Below are 22,938 nucleotides of genomic sequence, written 5' to 3'. Positions count from 1 at the left end.
ATTTTAAAATGATGAAGGTGAACATTTGAAACATACACTGATAAAAGTCTACCAGAACAAGTACAGGTTTTTCCGAGTGGGTTTGTTGTTGTTGTTGTTTGATACTGGGGATTGAACTCAGAGTGCTTTACCACGGAGCTACATCCCCAGTCCTTTTTATTTTTGAGACACGGTCTTACTAAATTACTGAAGTTGGCCTTGAACTCGAGATCCTCCTGCCTCAGCCTTGGGAGCCACTGGGATTACAGGCATACACCACTGTGCCCAGCCCAAGCAGAGTTTTTGAAAATTGGTGAAGGGCCATTATGTAAGAAGTATGTTCCACAATTCTTGGATCTATGTGTGGTTTAATGGCCTATATATGATTCATTATTCACTTAATTTGTTCATATAATAAATTAACCTATAACCATTACAGATCTTACATTTGAGGAATCATACTAAATTCTGAATTTCCTAAAATCTGTATTCTCTATCGTACTCCAAGCTTTAACTACTGTAATGTGCTTAATTCAGCAATATGGGGGGGTGGGTGCTGGGGATCAAACCCAGAGTCCTAGCATATTTAACATCTGCAATTCTTTCTTAGAGAAAAATTCAAATTTAACAACAGAATTTATTGCTTATGGTTCAATATGGAGACCAAATGTACACAAAGTTGCTAAATTCAACATTCTGAAGAAACTTTATATTATCTTTTTTGATTTTCCTGCTTTCCAAGAGTTAGAGAGATATCAAGCCAATGTTAAAGGGGGAGGAGGTTCCATTTTCTGCATTCTTCAGAAACCATACTTATCAAGCAAGTATTAAAAATATAGGGGTTGGGGTTGTAGCTCAGTGGTAGAGCACTTGCCTAGCATGTGTGAGGCACTGGGTTCAATTCTCAGCACCTCATATAAATGAGATGAAAATTAAAGGTCCACTGACAACTAAATATATATATAAATATATATATATACAATATATTATATAAATATATATAAATAAATATATGATATATTTATATTTATAAATATATATATATATTTATATATATAAATAACTGGGTATGGTGGCGCAGGCTTGTAATCCCAGAGGTTAGGGAGGCTGAGGCAGGAGGATCTAACTTCAAAGCCAGACTCGCAATTTAGCAAGACCCTGTTTCTAATAAAATATAAAAATGGGCTGGGGATGTGGTTCGGTGGTTAAGCACCCCTGGGTTCAATCCTGGTACCAAAGTGAGGGGGCGAGGGGAGGTGCCGCGGGGAAGAGCAATAAGAAGAAAAAAAAAAAAATCAAGGGACTGAACAGTAGCTTAGTTGTAGGTCACTTGCCTAGAAGGTCCTGGGTTTGATTCCCAACACTTTTTAAAAAATTTAAAAAAAAAAAAGGCCAAACAGCAATTTCCACGAAGATATGAGCTCTGCTGTCCACTGAGGCATCCCCAACGATAAAAACAGAACCCACCATCATACTTATTACTAAAATGTGCTGAAGAATAAATAAAACAATACTTTGTAATATTGGCTACCTTCTCTAACCAATAGATATTTTTTATATCACATTCTATTACGTTTCAGGTTTTTTTTTAAATTGTCGTTTGTTTTTTGGGGTTTCAGAGGAATGAACTCAGGACGACGGGCATACTAAGGAAGCTGCCCTAGCCATTGCACTACATCCTCAACCCTTTTTATTTTGAGGCAGTTTCACTAAGGTGGAGGCCTCAGTCTCCCTAATAGCTGGAATTACAAGGAGGAGACTGAATCAACGCGTCAGATTAAGGAAGATCCGTCTTGTAATTTTGTCTCCCAGAACCGGGAGAGGGAGAGAGTTCGGGAGGTGCTTTTCTGGGAGCGGTCACAATAGGACCCACACCCACCTTGCTACCAACAAAACTTCCAGACTACTCTGTCAGTCCTCTTTGAAAACTGCATGGTCCGAAGAGTCGATTCTTCTTAGAAAAAGTCACATTTTTCAGGAGCAGGCGCTTCCCACTCCATGCAAAATGAAGCCAAAACCAAAACCGCAGTCTTGGCTAATTCGAACGCAAGCACATTTATTAGTACTGGCCAAATTACCCACTTTCTTCTGCTGCGCAGGCCAATATCCACAACCACATTGACGCCTCCTACAGGCGAACGTCGCACCAGTAGCCGGTGGGAAGCGCAGCGGTTCTCAGCCAGACGGGGAGAATGGGATTTGTGCACTCCTGTAATCCAAACACCTCGAGTAGATCTCCGCCTTTAAAATCTGCATTCGGCAAGAAATGCTGTGAATCTTTCATATTACAAGCTGAGGAAACAAGTCTCCCGAGCCCATCAAGGGCAAGCTCTTCTCCAAATGCTAAGACTACCTCCAAACCCCACCCCGCAACCTTCGGCTCAGACCCACACAGGACCCGATTCCGAAGGGTCACAGGCGAGCGTTCAGCGGCTTCCGGAGCCGGCCTTTAAAGCAGCGGCGCGGCGGTGGGGCTGCCCCCGAGTTCAACTTCCGGCCACAGAGTGAGAGGATGTTTTCCTACTGGAGCTGAGGCCGCGGGGACGCGCCCTAGCCACGCCCCCGGCCACGCCCGCCACGCCCGGCCTTCGGAGCGCCAGCACAGACGGGCACGGAGAGACGGGGCAGCGTGGGCGGCTGCTGTTGGTTTCGCGGTCGTCCCGCTTTGCTCGGTGGCGCGGAGGCACGCCCCGAGCGGGCGGAGGGCGCGGCGGCGCGCGCGCGCTCCCGGTGCCCTCCCCGTGACGTGCCTGGCCAGGGCCGCGCTAGGGCGCTGTAACTGCCAGTGCCGCTGTCATGGCGTCGGAGGCGCTGGCTGAGGAGAGCTGGCCGCAGTCTCTATAGAGCGAGGGGCGGGCGGCCGGGTATGGAGAGCGGCCCCGAGAGCCTGCTGCCGCTAGAACACGGGGTGGCGGCCGGGCCAGCGCCGGGAACAAGTTCTCCGCCGGAAGGACTGCAGGAGACCAGGCTTGCCGCTGGGGATGGTCCTGGAGTATGGACGGCGGAGAACGGCGGCGGGAATGGGCAGGGGGCGGTGGCTGCCAGAAGCCCCCCAGACTCGGTTTCTCCCACGGACTCTCCTCAGTCTCCTGGACTCTACAGCTCCTTCCCGGGCTTGGACTTAAAGGAGAGCGTTTTGGAGAGTCCTACTGCCGCTAAGGCACCTCTGAGAGGGCAGCACAAGGTGACCGCCTCCCCCGAGACAACCGAGTCCGGAGCGGGCCATGGTTCAGGTCCGGCCGGAGACTCGGGGACCCTCCCGGATCCTGCCGGCACCTGCAAAGCAGAGCTGGGGGCCGCCGGCTCCGAGGAGCCCCGCAGCGCCGGCGGCCTCAGCAGCAGTTGCAGCGACCCGAGCCCTCCTGGGGAATCGCCGAGCCTGGACTCCCTAGAGTCGTTCTCTAACCTGCACTCTTTCCCCAGTAGCTCCGAGTTCAATAGTGAAGAGGGAGCCGAGAACAGGGTCCCTGAGGAGGAGGAGGGCGCGGCATTGTTGCCCGGGGCTGCCCCTCTGTGCAGAGAGGAGGAGGAGGACACTGCTCAGGTGTTGGCAGCCTCCAAGGAACGCTTCCCGGGACAATCTGTGTATCACATCAAGTGGATCCAGTGGAAGGAAGAGAACACACCCATCATCACCCAGAATGAGAATGGACCCTGCCCATTGCTGGCCATCCTCAATGTTTTGCTTCTGGCCTGGAAGGTACATTCTGCAGCTTTTTACTTCCTACCGTTTCTGGGGAGGGGCAAAATGGGTTGAGGAAGCTATTGCTTGTCAGCTGATGCCTTCCTTTTTTCTTCATTTAGCTGTCCCCTTTTCTTAGATGAAATTCATTCCAGGAATCCCTTGTTGAAATATTGTTTATATTCATATATATATGTTTATCATATGTGTAAAGCATATATATGTCGTGTATGTTTATCATATACTATATATGTATGTATGTATACATAGTGTGTGTGTTTGTATCAGGAAGAATTGCACTTAACTTCAGATCTGTTTAGTAGTGTTTAAATAAGAGTTCAACATTCAGTTGAATGTTGCCGCTGATATACTGTACTTACAAACAAGTAGGACTTAAACCACCCTATACCAAAGGTTATTTTTAACCTATGTTTTCCTATATTATTGCTTTGTACTGGCATTATAACAAGGCAAAAAAGTGAAGAATTGGAGAAGGTAATCTTCAGAATTTACCATCAATCCATGATATTATGGAATAGGTTTTGACGGTTATGTTTAGTCTATTTTCCAACTAATTCTTGCCCAATTGGATACAAGGGAATGGTGATAAGGAAGATGTGACCCTTTAGAGAAATACCACTTAAGAAACGAGTTGGTCTGAGACCCAATTACCATAATTTCTAGGTTTTCAAAGACTGATTTCATCTTATGCAAGATTTTTCACTTCACTCATTTCTTTGACTTTCTTAAAAGGTTTGGCATCATTGCCAGTAATCATACATCAGAATGTATTGAGGGAGCTTAAATTATTAACAACTAAAATAAGAAAATATATATCTAAGGTAGTGGAGCAAAAAAGGGAAGGGTAAGTATGTTGAAGACTCACAACAAGTAACCTGTATCTTAAGTTAGCAGTTTCAAGGTGCTGAGAAATTGCATCTCAGATCACTATTTTATTTTAAAAATGGTAATTATATCTATAGATAAAATATTCTCTAAAATATTCTCTAGGAAAACAATAGCTTGGATTATTCTGATCGGTTAGGAATAAAATCAAGTAAAGGAGATAACATTTATTATATGCTTTATCTTCCTATTGCTAGCATGGCTGATAGAAAGGAAGTAAGATTAGAATCCTTTCCATTATCTGGTGCATAATGGCACTTGGATGTTTTGAGTGAAGACAGTGCCTGCTTTTTTTATTTTTTTTTTTAAGTTACTGGAGATTGAGCCCAGGGGCACTCTACCACAGAGCTATGACCCCAACTCCTTTTTTTATTTTTTATTTTGAGACAGGATCTCATTGAGTTGTTAAAGCTGATCCCAAACTTAAAATTCTCCTGCTTCCACCTCCCAAGTCACTGGGATCACAGGCATGTGCCCTGGGCCCAGCCAGTGCCAGCTCTAGAAGAGCTATCAAGATATTTGGGATTGCTGTGTTTATTTACTTGAAATTATTAAAGAATACTAAATATTAGGTTATATGGAACAAATAGGAATGCACTAGAGATTCAAAAAGGAGAAATTTTCTTCTGGTTTGTCACAGTCCCAGAAAGCTTCATGGGATTAATAGGTCCTGAAACAGGCTTTTAAGGAAAAAAAATTTAGGTTAACAGGGAAACGTAATTCCTACCAGAGAGAAGAATATAAACAAAAGGAATGAAAACAGAATGAATAGAGTGTGTCTGTGTGTGTGTATTTATTAGATGACAGAAATAGTAAATTCATATTGAAGAATAATAAAAAGTGAAAAGGTGTAGAAGACTGACTTGATGAAGGCCTTTGACCAGGGAGTTAAAACTTGATTCTGTGAGTCATTCTCTTTTGTAGTAGGAAGGGATAACTTAGTTTCCTTTAAACTTCTCTCTCTCCTTCGTTTCCATATAGTACTTCACAGGAAGAAGCAATTGTACTGTGTGGCCTGGACTACTTGAGGATAGATGAGCTTTGAAATGACTCTGAAAGACAGATTTGAGTAGGTGATCACATTTATGGGTTCCCACTATATGTAAGGTACTACACACATGCAGAGAAGAGTATAAAACAAATTTGTGCAACTTCCTATATAATGAGGAAGCAGACATATAAACAATAATTGCAGAGTAATGTGAGAAACTCTAATGTATTGTGAAAATACAGAGAAAAGGGTAATTGGGAATGAGTGTGTCAAGGGAAACCTTCATAGAAGAGAACCTATGAACCAGGTCTGTAGGACGAATGAGAGAAGGCCATTTGGGCAAAGGGTGTATTCAAAGATGGTAAAGCTTTTAGAGAAGGGTTTGTTGTGTTTGGGACCTCCAAATTTGGCTATAGTGCAGTGGAGGAGGGAAATGAAGTAGGAATAGCAGGAAAGAAAATTAATAGTCTTGTTAGGCTGTGAATGAGTAGGCATGCAAATGAATTTGAAGATTATTTTGTAAATATGTGGTTTTCAGTCTTTTTTCTGCATCTAGTCTATGTGCACAAAAATGGTCATCAGTAATCATTGACTGATAGGGAGATGGATAAGAGAAGCAATGTAAAGCAGTAATCTCAAAGTAAACCAGGAATTCTAGAGGTTGAAACTATCTTCTTAATAATACTATGATGTTATTTGCCTTTTTGAAATGTCAGTGGAGTTTTTCTAGGCTGCATGATTGGTGATAAATTGCCCTGACAGTTAATGGAATGTGTCTGTATATTCTTGTGTTCTAAATTTTTCTGTTTTGCCAGGCATGGTGGCACACACCTATAATCTCAGTAACTCCAGAGGCAGAGATAGGAGGATCACAGGTTCAAGGCCAGCATTAACAAAGTAGTGAGATTTGCTTTTTTCTTTTTGGCACCAGGGAGTCAACCCAGGGGCACTTAACCCCTGAGCTTCATCCCCAGACCTTTTTATATTTTATATCAGGGTCTCACTGAGTTGCTTAGGCCTCACTGAGGCTGGTTTTGAACTTGAGGTCCTCCTATATCAGATTCCAGAGCAGCTGAGATTACAGGCATGCATCACTGTACCTGGCTTTAGTGAGACTGTGTGTCAAAATAAAACACAAAGGCTGGGAATGTAACTCAGTGGTAAAGGCCCCCTGGTGCAATCACCAATACTGAAAAATGTTTTTTCCCCTCAGCCTTAATTTCCAATGTGGTAAATATTAATAGATAAAATCCACATAGACAAAAATTCTTTGGGACCCTCAATAATTTTTAATACTGTGAAGGACTCTGAGGACAAAAAGTGTGAAAATGTTGGAATAGAGAAAATAACAAATAGTATGTGAAAGTAGTTGCCAAATTTAGAGGGCTTATCACTTGGAGTGTATAGACTTCATTTATACCTGATAAGAGACCTGAAAATGGTTGAATAGAGAAGTAAAATGATGAAAGTTGTCATATATATGTTTTTAAACTCTTTTTTTTTTTTTTCCGCAGTTTTGGGGAAGGAACCCAAGGCCTTATACATGTTAAGCGTGTCCTCTACCACTGAACTACATCCCCAGCCCCACTTTTTTATTTCTTTATTTTGATGCTGGCAATTGAATCCAGTGCCTTGCACATGCTAAGGGAGGAGCTCAACCACTAAGCTATGTCCTTAGGCTCCAAAGTGATCTTTTAATTTGAAATTAGGATAGACATAAGATTGTAATGAATGTAATAGAAAAAATTAATAAGGATAACTTTTTTGTTTTGTTTATTTTGGGGGTCAAATCCAGGGCCTAACACATGCTACCTCTGAGCTATATTTATATCCCTATCCCTAAGCATAGCTTTTTTTTCTTTTCTTTTCTTTTTGTACTGAAGATTGAACCCAGGGGTGCCTAACCACTGAGCCACATCCCCACCCCTTTTTTATATTTTATTTAGAGACAGGGTCTCACTGAGTTGCTCAGGGCCTTGCTAATTTGTTGAGGCTGACTTTGAATTTGGGATCTTCCCGCCTCAGCCTCCGAGCTGCTGGGATTACAGGCATGGGCCCAGTAACTTTCTTTCTTTTCTTTTTTTTTTTTTTTTTTTTTTTTTTTGATAGGTAATTCAAAACCTTTTCTCTTTGATGAAGGAAAGTACCAGTCCCAGTGATGAATTTATCACTAACTAGATATAAAAAATGAAGGCAGCCAATCGCCATGGCATATGCCTGTAATCTCAGCTACTCAGGAGGTTGAATCAGGATCCCAAGTTCAAGGGCAACCTGAGCAACTTGGCAAGACTGTCTCAATAGGAAAATTTTAAAGAAGGCCTGGGGATGTAACTCAGTGGCAGAACACTTGCTTAGCATGTACAAGGCCCTGGGTTCCCCAGCACCACCCCAAAACAAAAGAAACAACGAAAGAGATGGCATCCCTTTTTTTTCAAATTCTGATAATACTTATTGGTTGAGTCTTTCATAAGATAGGAAGGGTGTAAATGCAATCATTTTAGATGGGAAAGTTGATGCCAAAGTTTGCTTGTGTCAAGTCTAATAGAGGGGCATAAAAGTATTATACCTCCAGAAGCATGGGCTAGGTCTCAGGAAAGAGGTCAAAATTATAGGTTGAATTTGGGGATTATTGCATAGATATAAGTATACTATCTATGAGACTAAACGAATTCTCCATGGAGAGTAATAAGCTATAATTCTCAACATTTTTCTATCTCAGCATGTGTATGCAATTATAAATTGCCAACGAAACATTCTACCTGTGTTGCCTGTATTTCATTTCCCCATTCCTTTCTTCACCACATTCTCCAACAGGTAAAGAGAAAACAGAGGAATAAAGATTAAAAAGGTGTGTTAGAAGTGAGAGAATTAAAAATCAGCATATGTACAATTTGAAATGTAGAATGAGAAGTAGAAATAGGACAGTGTCATGAGAGTAGTCAGGGAGAGAAAATGTAATAGAAAAATGGTTTCTTACCATTGTCAAATGCAACAGTATCAAGGAACAGATGGAGCAGGAAAGATTTTGCCAAAAAGGACAGGTGTGGGGACAAGGTCACTGAAAAGCCAGGAAATAAGGATCTGTGGAATATGGTCTCTTTAGAGGAAAGGAACATCAATTTCAGTTTCTGAAGGATTGGGACAAGGATGATACAGACTGGTCATATTAATATAGTGAGGTAGATGGAGTGTGAACCTCATATTTTCCACTGTGGCAGAGTAACTAGTGAACTCATCAGTATTAAGGAGAGTAGGAGAGAGATGATAAAGCATTGAGGGGGTAGATTTTATGACAGAAGTATTTTGCATTTTAGAGAAGAAGTTTCTTTCTTTCATTCTTTTTTTTTTTTTTTTTTTTTTTTTTTTTTTTTTTTTAAGACAGAGTCTCACTAAGTTACTTAGGGCCTTGCTAAATTGCTGAGGCTGGCTTTGAACTTGCAGTCCTCCTGGTATTTCACTCATGCACCACCACACCCAGTTTAGGGAGGCTTTAAAAACTTTTGGTATGTCAGTTTTCCTTTTTTTGTTGTTTGTTTTTTGTCTCCAGTAGTTCTCCTGTACCTGGAAATAGGAGCAGGAAGAATGGTTAGTGTTTTCAGAATCTGAACTTTTCAAGTGTTGATTCATGGAAGGTAAATGAAATTAGAGTGAAACAGTTGATCCTCTCCTTTAAACAAGGATGGAATCATGAGAAAATCAATAGACTGAACACATCGGGAGTATTTAAGTGATTAAGAGGAAGTAAGTGCAGTGGTTCTGGATGAGGGATGACAGTTAAAATTATCAAACTAGGGTAAGTAGTGAGTTTAAAATATTGACTTGCCAGGTGTATGATACATACCTGTAATCCCAGCTACTCAGGGGCTGAGGCAGGAATATTGAAAGTTCAAGGCCAGCCTGGGCAATTTAGCAAAACCCTGTCTCAAAATAAAAAAGGACTGAGAATATAACTCAATAGTAGAGTGCTCCTGGCTTGAATCCCCAGTACCATAAAAGAAAAAAAGAAGGGGGGGAAAAAAAAAGCCATTGCTTTAATACTATTAGAGTAGATTATTATTCATAATCTATTAAATAATTGATCGGTAATAATCCAACAAATCAAGAAAAAATCTATTCATTAAGTTTAATGAAGACTCAAATTTGCTTAACTGATACCAGGTATATATATATATATATATATATATGTATATATATTTTTTTTTTTTTTTTTTTTTTTTTGCGGTGCTGGGGATTTGAACCCAAGGCCTTGTGCTTGCGAGGCAAACACTCTACCAACTGAGCTATATCCTCTATATCCCCAGCCCCCAGGTATATTTTTGTTTTGCTGCTTCTTTTTTTTTTTTATAGTTAAAACAGTATTTCATTTTTTGCTATAAAATGTCATTTATGGGCATATTTGAGGGCTGACCTATTTAATTAGGTGTATTTATAAAAATTAACAAGCCAAAAGGAATGTAAAGTAAGATGGGGTAGTGGCACAGTCCTATAATCCCAGCAATTTGGGAAACTAAGGCAGGATTGGGAGTTTGGGGCCAGATTGGACAATTTAGTGAGAGCCTGTGTCAAAATTTAAAAAAAAAAAAAAAAAGGCTGAGGATATAGCTCAGTGAAACCCTGGGTTCAATCCCCAGTAGCAAAAAGGGGTCAGGGAGTTGTTATATAAAATAAATTTTAGTTTCTGATGATAATGGCCTTATGTTATAAATGTTGAAGCTGAGTGATGAGTACTTAACAGTTGAGTGTGTTACTATTTTTCTACCTTTGCAGTGATTTAAACCTTATACTTAGTTTTTGCTCTGATACTTTTATGTTTGCAAAGATAAGTCCCTATTTTCTCATACTTTTGTTTTCTTTTAAAAAGAATGTTATAGATTCTGAGGCCAACATAAACTCAGAAAAGCTTCAATAGAACTATACTTTATATTATGATAGAGGACATATCATAGTGTATAGCTAATTATTATGTAGGTATTAGCATTTTAATAGAAGAGTGAATTCAGTATCCTAATTTCAGATGCTGAAATACATAGCCTTTTCTCCCTAACCCTTTTGGGTAGGAAATTCTTTTCCTTCTTTTCTCCTTTGCTTAGTATGAGTTCAAACTCTCCCTTACTAAAACTATAAACTATCTTCTGTTAAATCAAGGGATGAATGCCAAAGTTGTGAAGCAAGATTTTTTTATGTTAAGCTGGTTTCTTCACACATCAAACCTACAAACTGTAAGAGGATTGATTCATTTGATTCTGTAAAATATTTTAAAAGCTTAAGGTTAAAAAAATAAATACCCTACATACAAAAAATGATAAGCTCATCATAAATTAAATCAAAACACACATTGAACTGACAGAAATATTTGCCAGATTGTATGTCTAAAGACTAATTTCTTAGTTTACATAGAGCCTTTATAAATTAGAAAAAGCTGGGTGTGGTGGCACATGCCTGTAATCCCAGTGACTATAAGAGGCTACTTTGAGGCCACCCTGAACAACTGATCAAGAATCTGTCTCAAAATAAAATAAAAAATAAAAAGGACTGGAAATGTGACTCAGTGGTTAAATGTCCCTCCTTTCAATCCCTGGTACCAAAATAAATAAATAAGAAAGAAAAAGATGAGCAACACAGTAGCAAAATGACCAAAAGGCCATTAACAGAAAATTTGAAGTTCAAATGGACATTTCCTTTATCTCATTATTACCTACAAAGTGAGGCTCAATAAATGTGAGTCTTTTGCCAGCAATCAGCTTTTGCCATGGTTCTCCTTTTCTTTGTGTGTGTGTGTGTGTGTGTGTGTGCGCGCGCGCGCGCGCCCATGCAGATACTTCTTCTAATGCTTTGCTTTCCCCTGACTTGTAGGAACATTGCAGTCACACACATTTTCTCATGTTCTGTTTCCTAAAGTAAGCACAAAACTCTCTTGAGGTTTTCCAAGTGTATTTATTACTTATAAAAAGGAAAAACAGATGGTGAACCAAAGGTTCTATCTTAGTCTCTGCCCACTCTCTTTTAATTATAGATCTTGTGAGAAGAGATTAAAAACTTCACACAATGGTGGGGTTTTGTTTACACAAATGATTTTAAGGAAAATTTCTGAATCTTTCGTTGCTAGTCTTTCTCAAGAATTAGAAGTAGTGTTGTATCTCTGGATTTGTGAGGTAAAGAAGATGAGAGCTGATGATAGTATAATAGTAATACTGCCAGTGGGTGGTTGCCCTTGCAGTTGTGATGTGTGCATTTTCTCCTCTGTCCTTGATATTAGTATTCCTTCAGTGAAAAATCTTTCTTCTCCCTTTCCACCCTTGTCTGTTGAGGCCCAAGTAAGGGACATTTGGGTACAGGTGGTACCAACAACCATAGGACTTTGAATAATAGTAAGTATTTAATTATTTTTGTGATCACTTACTGTGCTATTTTATATTCATTATATACATTTTCTTAATTTTTTCAAGTACATCACAAAATCTTTGTGTAGATATTGTTTCTATTTTGCATATACAGAAAATTGAAGCTAAATAACATTTAAATAACTTGTCCAAGGTAAGATTATCACCCACTCCCAAACCAGAGCTCTCAATGGAGATATTTCAGTGAGAAGATAAAATTCAAGATACCAGTAAACCTTGTGAACAATAGGTCTGGGGCAAAGCAGGGTGGGATAACCAGTGATACAGAAGTAGAGATAGACTTTGTGATTCATTAGACCAAGTCCCAAAGATCTAATACCAGACTCTTTCTGTTTTTTACTCCTTGTCTTTGGAAATAGCTGACATTTCTTTGTTTCTTCTTCTTCTTCTTCTTCTTCTTTTTTTTGCCATACCAGGAATTGAAACCAAGGCCTTTTGCTTGCTAAGCATGCACTCCACCATTGAGCTATGTCCCCAGCCCTCTTTCTTTTTATTTTGAGACAGAGTCTCAGTAAATTGCTCTAATCGGCCTTGAATTTGAGATCCTCCTGCCTCAGGCTGCTTAGTAGCTGGGATTACAGGTGTGTGCTGTCTTTGCCTGACTATTATCTGACACTTTTTTTTTTATTGTAAATAAATGGGATACTTGTTGTTTCTCTATTTGTACATGGAGTCAAGGCATACCATTTGTATAATCATAAATTTACATAGGGTAATGTTGTTTGATTCATTCTGTTATTTTCCCCTCCCCCCACCGCTCCCACCCCTCTTTTCCCTCTATACAGTCCTTCCTTCCTCCATTCTTACCACCCTCCTTATCCCTAACCCTAAACCAAACCCTAACCCTAACGCTAACCCCTCCCACCCCCCATTATATGTCCTCATCCGCTTATCAGCGAGATCATTCGTCCTTTAGTTTTTTGAGATTGGCTTATCTCACTTAGCATGATATTCTCCAATTTCATCCATTTGCCTGCAAATGCCATAATTTTATCATTCTTCATGGCAGAGTAATATTCCATTGTATATATATATATATGCCACAGTTTCTTTATCCATTCATCAACTGAAGGACATCTAGGTTGGTTCCACAATCTGGCTATGGTGAATTGAGCAGCTATGAACATTGATGTGGCTGTATCTCTGTAGTATGCTGATTTTAAGTCCTTTGGGTATAGGCCAAGGAGTGGGATAGCTGGGTCAAATGGTGGTTCCATTCCAAGCTTTCTGAGGAATCTCCATACTGCTTTCCAGAGTGGCTGCACTAATTTGCAACCCCACCAGCAATGTATGAGTGTACCTTTTTCCCCACATCCTCTCCAACACCTATTGTTGCTTGTGTTCTTGATAATCGCCTTTCTAATTGGGGTGAGATGAAATCTTAGGGTGGTTTTGATTGCATTTCTCTTATTACTAGAGATGTTGAACATTTTTTCATATATCTGTTGATTGCTTGTATGTCTTCTTCTGTGAAGTGTCTGTTCATTTCCTTAGCCCATTTGTTGATTGGATTATTTGTATTCTTGGTGTAGAGTTTTTTGAGTTCTTTATAGATTCTGGAGATTAGTGCTCTATCTGAAGTATGAGTGGCAAAGATATTCTCCCACTCTGTAGGCTCTCTCTTCACATTACTGATAGTTTCCTTTACTGAGAGAAAGCTTTTTAGTTTGAATCTATCCCAGTTATTGATTCTTGCCTTTATTTCTTGTGCTATGGGAGTCCTGTTAAGGAAGTCTGATCCTAAGCCAACAAGTTGAAGGTTTGGACCTACTTTTTCTTCTATAAGCTGCAGGGTCTCTGGTCTGATTCCGAGGTCCTTGATCCATTTTGAGTTGAGTTTTGTGCAGTGTGAGAGATAGGGGTTTAATTTAATTCTGTTGCATATGGTTTTCCAGTTTTCCCAGCACCATTTGTTGAAGAGGCTATCTTTTCTCCATTCAATATTTTTGGCCCCTTTGTCTAGTATGAGAAAATTGTATTTATTTGAGTTTGTGTCCATGTCCTCTCTTCTGTACCATTGATCTACCTGTCTATTTTGGTACCAATACCATGCTGTTTTTGTTACTATTGCTTTGGAATAGAGTTGAAGATCTGGTATTGCGATACCCCCTGCTTCGCTCTTTCTACTGAGGATTGCTTTAGCTATTCTGGGTTTTTTATTCTTCCAGATGAATTTCATAAATGCTTGCTCTATTTCTGTAAGGTACATCATTGGAATTTTAATTGGAATTGCATTGAATCTGTATAGCACTTTAGGTAGTATGGCCATTTTGACGATATTAATTCTGCCTATCCAAGAACATGGGAGATCTTTCCATCTTCTAAAGTTTTCTTTAATTTCTTTCTTTAGTGTTCTGTAGTTCTCATTGTAGAGGTCTTTCACCTCTTTTGTGAGATTGATTCCCAAGTATTTTATTTTTTTCGATGCTATTGTGAATGGGGTAGTTTTCCTAATTTCTCTTTCTGAAGATTCATCACTTATGTATAAAAAATGCTTTGGATTTATGAGCATTGATCTTGTAACCTGCTACTTTACTGAATTCACTTATGAGTTTCTAAAAGTTTTCTGGTGGAATTTCCTGGTTCCTCTAAATATATAAACATGTCATCAGCGAACAGGGATAGTTTGAGTTCTTCTTTTCCAATTCATATCCCTTTAATTTCTTTGGTTTGTCTAATTGCTCTCACTAGAGTCTCAAGGACGATGTTGAATAGAAGTGGTGAAAGAGGGCATCCCTGCCTTGTTCCAGTTTTTAGGGGGAATGCTTTCAGTTTTTCACCATTTAGAATGATATTGGCCATGGGCTTAGCATAGATGACCTTTACAATGTTTAGGAATGTTCCCACTACCCCAATTTTTTCTAGTGTTTTGAGCATGAAGGGATGCTGTATTTTATCGAATGCTTTTTCTGCATCTATTGAAATAATCATGTGATTCTTAACTTTAAGTCTGTTGATATGGTGAATGACATTTATTGATTTCCGGATGTTGAACCAACCTTGCATCCCTGGGATAAAACCCACTTGATCGTGGTGCACTATCTTTTTAATATATTTTTGTATGCGATTTGCTAAAATTTTGTTGAGAATTTTTGTGTCGATTTTCATTAAGGATATTGGTCTGAAATTTTCTTTCCTCGATGTGTCTCTGTCTGGTTTAGGTGTCAGGGTGATACTGGCTTCATAGAACGAGTTTGGGAGGGTTCCCTCCTCTTCTATTTCATGGAATACTTTGAGGAGTATTGGAATGAGCTCTTCTTTAAAGGTTTTGTAGAACTCGGTTGAGAACCCATCTGGTCCCGGACTTTTCTTTGTTGGTAGGCTTTTGATGACCTCTTCTATTCCATTGCTTAAAATTGATTTATATAAGTTTTGTATGTCCTCCTCGTTCACTTTAGGTAATTCATAAGTCTCTAGAAACTTTTTGAAGTCTTCGAAGTTTTCTGTTTTGTTGGAGTATAGATTTTCAAAATAACTTCTAATTATGTATTGTATTTCACTCGTGTCTGTTGTGATATTTCCTTGTTCATTCCGAATTTTAGTAATTTGAGTTTTCTCCCTCTTTCTCTTTGTTAGTGTGGCTAAGGGCTTATCAATGTTGTTTATTTTTTCAAAGAACCAACTATTTATTTTGTTAATTTTTCCAATTGTTTCTTTTGTTTAAATTTCGTTGATTTCGGCTCTGATTTTAACTATTTCCTGTCTTCTACTACTTTTGGTGTTGGTCTGCTCTTCTTTTTCTAGGGTTTTGAGCTGTAGTGTTAAGTCGTTTATTTGTTGATTTCTACTTCTTTTGTTGAATGCGCCCCATGAAATAAATCTTCCTCTAAGTACTGTTTTCATAGTGTCCCAGAGATTTTGATATGATGTGTCTTTGTTCTCGTTTACTTCTAAGAATTTTTTTATTTCCCTCCTGATGTCTTCTGTTATCCATTCATCATATAATAGTGTAGTATTCAATCTCCAGGTATTGGAGAAGTTTCTGTTTTTTATTCTGTCATTTATTTCTAATTTCAATCCATTATGATCTAATAGAGTACAAGGTAGTATCTCTTCTTGTATTTGCTAACAGTAGCTTTGTGGCATAAAATATGGTCTATTTTAGAGAAGGATCCATGTGCTGCTGAGAAGAAAGTGTATTCGTTCTTGTTGGATGGTATATTCTATATATGTCGGTTAAGTCTAATTTGTTGATTGTGTTATTGAGATCTATGGTTTCTTTGTTCAATTTTTGTTTGGAAGATCTATCCAGTGGTGAGAGAGGTGTGTTAAAATCGCCTAGTATTATTGTGTTGTGGTCTATTTGATTTCTGGAATTGAGAAGGATTTGTTTGACGTACGTGGATGAGCCACTGTTCGGGGCATAGATATTTATGATTGTTATGTCTTGCTGATTTATGCTTCCCTTAAGCAGTATATAATGTCCTTCTTTATCCCTTCTGACTAGTTTTGGCTTGAAGTCCACATTATCTGAAATGAGGATGGATACTCCAGCTTTTTTGCTGTGTCCGTGTGCATGGTATGTTTTTTCCCATCCTTTCACCTTTAGTCTATGGGTATCTCTTTCTATGAGATGAGTCTCTTGCAGGCAGCATATTGTTGGATTTTTCTTTTTAATCCAATCTTGCAGTCTATATCTTTTGATTGATGAGTTCAGGCCATTAACATTCAGGGTTATTATTGTGATATGATTTGTATTCCCAGTCATTTGACTCATTTTTGTTTTTTGACATGATTTGGTTTCTCCTTTATTTGACTATTCCTTTAGGCTAGTTCCTCCCGTTGCTGATTTGCATCGTTGTTTTTCATCTCTTCCTCATGGAATATTTTGCTGAGAATGTTCTGTAATGCCGGCTTTCTTTGTGTAAATTCCTTTAGCTTTTGTTTATCTTGGAAGGATCTTATTTTGTCGTCAAATCTGAAAGTAAGTTTTGCTGGGTATAAGATTCTTGGTTGGATCCATTTTCTTTTGGGGCTTGGTAAATGTTGTTCCAGGCCTTTCTAGCTTTTAGGGTCTGGATTGAAAAATCTGCTGATATTCTTATTGGTTTCCCCCTGAATGTAATTTGATTCTTTTCTTTTGTGGCCTTTAAAATTCTGTCTTTATTTTGTATGTTAGGTATTTTCATAATAATGTGCCTTGGTGTGGGTCTGTTGTAATTTTGTATATTTGGAGTGCTATAAGCCTCTTGTACTTGCTTTTCCATTTCATTCTTCAGATTTGGGAAATTTTCTGATATTATTTCATTGAATAGATTGTTTATTCCTTTGGTTTGTTTCTCTAAGCCTTCCTCAATCCCAATAATTCTTAAATTTGGCTTTTTCATGATATCCCATAATTCTTGTAGATTCTGTTCATGATTTCTTACCATCTTCTCTGTTTGGTCAACTTTGTTTTTAAGATTAAATATTTTGTCTTCAATGTCTGAGGTTCTGTCTTCCAGGTGTTCTATCCTATTGGTTATGCTTTCTATGGAGTTTTTAACTTGGTTTATTGTTTCCTTCATTTCAAGAATTTCTGTTTGTTTTTTTTTTTTCAGTATTTCTAACTCTTTATTGAAATGATCTCTTGCTTCCCGCATTTGGTCTTTTAACTGTTGATTGGTGTGATCATTTAATGACTGCATTTGCTCTTTCATCTCTTCATTCAATGCCTGTATTTGCTCTTTCATCTCCTCGTTTGCTTCTCTGATTGTTTTAATTATGTACATTCTGAACTCCCTTTCTGACATTTCTTCTGCTGTACTGTCATTGGGTTTTATTGATATAGTATCTAGGTTTGTTTGGGACATCTTCTTCCCTTGTTTTCTCATATTGGTCAGATGTCAATGGGACTCTGAGATATTGCAGATTTCCTCTATTGGCTTATAGGGTCCCTGTAGATTTCCAGTGTATCAGTTCCCAGCCTTCAGTAGCCTGAAGTCTTGGAGGAACTTGAAAATGCAGTGCTTCCGAACATAGCTGCCCCTAGCCCGCTACTGGTTCCAGGGCTTGGAGCTGGCTCTGTGCAGAAAGGCTCTCACTGGGGGGCCTGCTCCGAGAAACTGGAGAAGCTGGCCGTGTGGAGGAGCCCACCGCCGGAGTGCACAGGGCTGCCTGGGGAAGACTCTAGCTGCCCTGCCCTACTCTGATAAGCCGCCCAGATCTGGGCCTGCTGCCCAGGCCGAGCTTCACCCGGTGGGGGAGACTCACCCCGTGGCTCTATTTTAGTCCGAGTCTGTCAGTGCCTCCCCTTCTTGAATCCTGGGTTCTGGAGTGACAGGAGATGCAGTCACCCTCTAGTCCGCCATCTTGGATTGCCCTGTGGAAAGAACCTGTGGCCGGAGGCGGGCAGGGTCGCCTGGAGAAGTCTCTGCCTTGCGTGCCCTGATCCCAGAGGCTGCCTGCGGGTCGGAGCTCTCCGCTGGCTCAGGGACTTGTGGCTGACTCTGTGTGGAAAAGCATTATCTGACACTTCTAATTTCAGATTCTTTCTTGGGTTCTGTGGTGAGTAAACTTGCCTTTGCCATCATTGTTTATGAAATACATTCTTGGCTGTTTTTCAGTAATTAAAAATTTCTATCTCTACCGCTACTATCCTTGAAGCTTTCTTCATCTTTTACCTGGACTACTTCAGTTGTCTTCAGACTGGTTTGTTATCCTACCCTGTTCCCATGTATCTTTTAAGCAATTAATGTAGAAGTTTCACTTTTAGGTTTTGTTTGTGGAGATTTTTCAGCATGGCAAGCTTGCTGAACTTCTTAAATTTGTACTGTTGAGGATTGAACATTGAAAATGCTTTCATATGTTGAAAATGCTTTCTTTTGCTAGTAAATCTCATTGTAACAACCTTCTTTAAAATACTTCGAAGTGTCTATAATTTAACCTGTAATTTTTGTTGGTTTTAAATAGGCAGTTGTGTTAATTGGAAGAAGGGATCTATATTATGATAAAAATTAATGATGAAAGTGTTCCAAATTAGCCCGAGTTTGAGGTTGTCTCATAAAATTTTTCTGATTTGAAATACTGGTAGCAAGTAGAAAGCCAATTAGATTCACCAAAAAGTTGGAATTTTACTTATTTTTTTGAATTTTAAAATTTTTATTTATTCATTTTTTAATAGCTTTTAAAATTATTTTTAGTTTTTGATCTTTATTTCATTCATTTATGTTTATGCAGTGCTGAGAATTGAACCCCATGCCTCACACATGCTAGGCAAGCATTCTACCACTGAGCCACAATCCCAGCCCTGTTTATTCATTTTTGAGTCAAGGTGTTTCTGTGTTGCCCACGCTGTCCTTGAACTACTGGTCTCAAATAATCCTGCCTCAGCATTCCAAGTATCTGAAACTATTGGTGTATTCTAGCCATATCTGGCTAACAGTCTAAATTTTTAATATTTGTAAGTATAATAATTAATTTTAGTAATAAATGAATAGTACATATAAGAAATTAAAATACAAAACATGATGTGTAATATCTTATAAGACATACATTTTATTTGCGGGAGCCAGAATTTAAGTCATGTTGAGAGGATCCATAAGTTTTTGGGTCCTTATTTTGAAAAAAGAGAAGGCTTACCTTTCTTTTCTTTGGTTCCCACTAATAATGTTTCTAATATTTTCAGAAGAACATTTTCTTTACAATTTTAACCCAAAATATAATGAATGTTTTAGATTCATGCTGAAAACATTGATATGTGTGTATATGATGCATATACAAAATTAGTGAAATTTGAACTAAGAAGAAATTATATTATTTAGTGATTCGTTTTACCATAAATACCTTATTCCTCGCTGACTATGGTGGATTGGATCCAGGACTCCCAAAGATGCTCAATATAAAATGGCATCATATTTGTATACATCCTATGTGTGTATCTTCCTGTTTAAATTATCTCTAGATTATTTAAATACCTAATAAAATATAAATGCTGTGTAAATGTTGTCACACTCTATTGCTTTGGGAATAATAACAATTTTAAAAGTCTGTACATGTTCAGTACAGATGAAATTGCCCCTCCCCTTGAATATTTTCTGTCTGGTTGATGGAACCTATGACTAGGAAGGGCCAACTGTAATGCAAAAATAGTCTGTATTATGGAGATCAAATAATTCACGTATGAATTTAAAATGTTATCTCAAGTTCCAGCTCAACTTCCTGTTTTTTTAATATATTTTTATTATTGACATATGGTAATTGTACATATTTATTGGTTGCAGTGTAACATTTCAGTACATGTATACAATGTGTAATGATCAGATCAGAGTAACAGGTAAATGCCTTGGACATTTTTAATTTCCTTGTTTGGGGAATATTTAAAACCTTCTCCACTAGCTATTTTGAAATATTCAATTACTTGAGAGACATAGTTTTTCTAATGTGCTGTATAACATTAGAAGTTATTCCTCCTATCCAATCATATCCCTGTACCCCAAATTTCTAAATTAAAAATAACTGTATATCTTTATGGGAATATAATGCAATGTTTCAACTTCCTGTTTGTCATTCAAACACAGTTCCAAAGTATTTTCTTCTACAAACTAACTTGTCTTCTCTTGTCAAATTCCTTTTGTTGTTACTAGGGATTGAACCCAGGGATGCTTTACCACCGAGATACATCCTCAATCATGTGTGTGTGTGTGTGTGTGTGTGTGTGTATTTTTTTGGTAGTTGTAGATGAGCAGAATGCCTTTATTTTATTTGTTTATTTTATGCAGTGCTAAGGATCGAACCCAGTGCTTCACATGTGCTAGGCAAGCACTTTGCCACTGAGCTACAGCCCCAGCCCCCTTTTTATATTTTGAGGCAGGGTCTTGCTAAATTATTGAGACTGGCCTTAGTCTTTTGTCCTCAGCCTGTTGAGTAGCTGGACTCCATTGCACCCAAATCAGATTTTCTATTTTTGATGATTAAATGGATCCCGATTTTTTAGTCTCATGAGTCTAAGTTGATTGATTATGCCTTCTCCATCATTCTCCATAGTTTGTTTTTTTTTTTGTTTTGTTTTGTTTTTTGTTTCCCAGTACAAGGAGTTGAACCCAGGGGTGCTACCACTGAGTTATATCACCAGTCCTTTTATTTTTTATAAAAAAGTTTCCTTTCTTTATTGGTCACAAACTTTGTCAATTTTTGATGTAAAATATGTCTCAAGTGGCACACACTCATACTCATAAGAAGTTGAGGTTGGAGGATTGCAAGTTTGAGGCTACCTGGAGGAACTTATTGAGACCCTGTCTCAAAATAAAACATACTGGTTTTGGGTTTTTTGGTTTTGGGTTTTTTTGTTTTTGTTTTTGTTTTCTTTTCTTTTTTTTTTTTTTTGGTAGTAGGGATTAAACCCAGGACCCCTTAACCACTGAGCCATATTCCCAGACTTTTTTATTTTGAAATAGGATCTAAGTTGCTTAGGATCTTGCTTAGTTGCTGAGGCTAGTTTTGAATTCCTATTCTTCTGCCTTGGCCTTCCACGTTGCTGAGATTACAGTTGTGTACCACCACACTTGGCTGTCAGTATACATTTTTTTTTAAAGGGCAAGATATGTAACTCAGTGGGAGAGTGCTTGTCTTGCATATGTGACACTCTTGGTTCAATCCCCAGTGCTCCAAATAAATGTTGTTGTTGTTGTTGTTTTTCCATAGTGCTGGGGACTGAACTAGGGCCTTGCTCATGCTAAGCAAGCACTGTACCACTGAGCTGCACCCCCAGCCTTGGTGAATTTTTACCTAAAATTTAATTGAATGTTTTTCTGTTTTATTAAACTGATATTCCAATTAGATATTTCACAATAACCTATGGCTGGTCACTCTTGTACTTTAGACAGAAGGTTTTGTTGTTTTTATTTATTTAACTGTATGTGGTGCTGAGGATTGAACCCTGGGCTTTAGGCATTGCTAGGTGCATACTCTACCACTGAGCTACATCCCTAGCACCTCTTATCTATTTTTGGCTTCGTTTGAGTATTCTCAAATACACTTCACTCTTTAAATTAGAAATTACAGAATAACTGGGCTCATTAGTAAGGTTTTGCCTTACAGTAGAATATTTGAAATTGTAGTAGCTATTTTCTTTTAGTGGTTTAAGTATTTTTGTTATTTTTATTATTCTTATATTAATAATTTCTCAGGAAATCTAATTAATATAATGCAATCTTATAAGACAGGACATTATCTATTTTCATATTATATATAAAACCTCACTTTATTTTGCCTTTAATAATATGGAACTATGCATTAATATGTGCTAAGAGGCTTTGTTCATATTTTAGGAAGAATATTTAAACTATAAGAGTGACTTCCAGATAAGTATTCATATATTAGAATACTTATTTACTTATAAACAGTGTTATAGATTACTATTAAAGAGATCGTACTTCATTTATTTCACTGTAAAACTTATAATTTAGACTGCCACAACTGCTAATTTTGTAATTTTTGCTAGTTTTTTTTAATATATATTTTTTTGGTTGTAGATGGACACGATACCTTTATTTTATTTATTTTTATGTGGTGCTGAGGATCTACCCTAGTGCCTCATGCATGCCAACAAGCACTGTACCACTGAGCCACAACCCCAACCCTAGCCTGCTATCTTATAACTTGTTTTTTCTTTAATAAATTCTAGAGACAAATACGCATATCTTAGATCCTTGACAAAACCCTCTGCACTTGCTTTTGAGGTAATGGTGTAGGAAAGTAAAAAGATAAGCAAGCTTTTAGGAAGATCTTCATTTTGTGATTAAAAAGTAATAAATGAGATCCATGCAAGGTATACATTTCTTCACTGTTATACTTTTTTTGTCCATAGGGTTTTTTTGTTGTTGTTGTTTTGTGGTGCTGGGAATTCAACCCAGGGCCTTGTGCACACAAGGCAAACACTCTACCAACTGAGCTATATCCCCAGCCCTTGTCCATAGCTTCAGTGAACATACAGAGTATTTTAGTACCTACTTCAGGAAATGAATCTACCATTAAGTATACTTGTGTATAAGTGAGTTAAA

At 38.2% G+C, this 22,938-nt stretch overlaps 1 protein-coding gene across 2 annotated transcripts in view; it reads left to right on the top strand.

Moving 5' to 3' along the window:
* Positions 1-2,559: 2,559 nt before the first annotated feature.
* Mindy2 (MINDY lysine 48 deubiquitinase 2) overlaps positions 2,560-22,938 on the top strand; it is an 88,549-nt gene continuing 68,170 nt past the window's right edge. Inside the window, exon 1 of one of the 2 annotated variants that reach the window (XM_047538724.1) lies at positions 2,560-3,679. In XM_047538724.1, coding sequence (XP_047394680.1) covers positions 2,846-3,679 — 834 coding nt within the window. In that variant the 5' untranslated portion in view covers positions 2,560-2,845. The remainder of the gene's footprint in view (positions 3,680-22,938) is intronic. The other variant, XM_047538723.1, reaches the window with a different exon arrangement.

The sequence above is a fragment of the Sciurus carolinensis genome, chromosome 2 (assembly GCF_902686445.1).
Source record: "Sciurus carolinensis chromosome 2, mSciCar1.2, whole genome shotgun sequence".
NCBI classification, from domain to species: Eukaryota; Metazoa; Chordata; class Mammalia; order Rodentia; family Sciuridae; genus Sciurus; species Sciurus carolinensis.
This window is presented reverse-complemented; position numbering and strand designations above follow the sequence as displayed.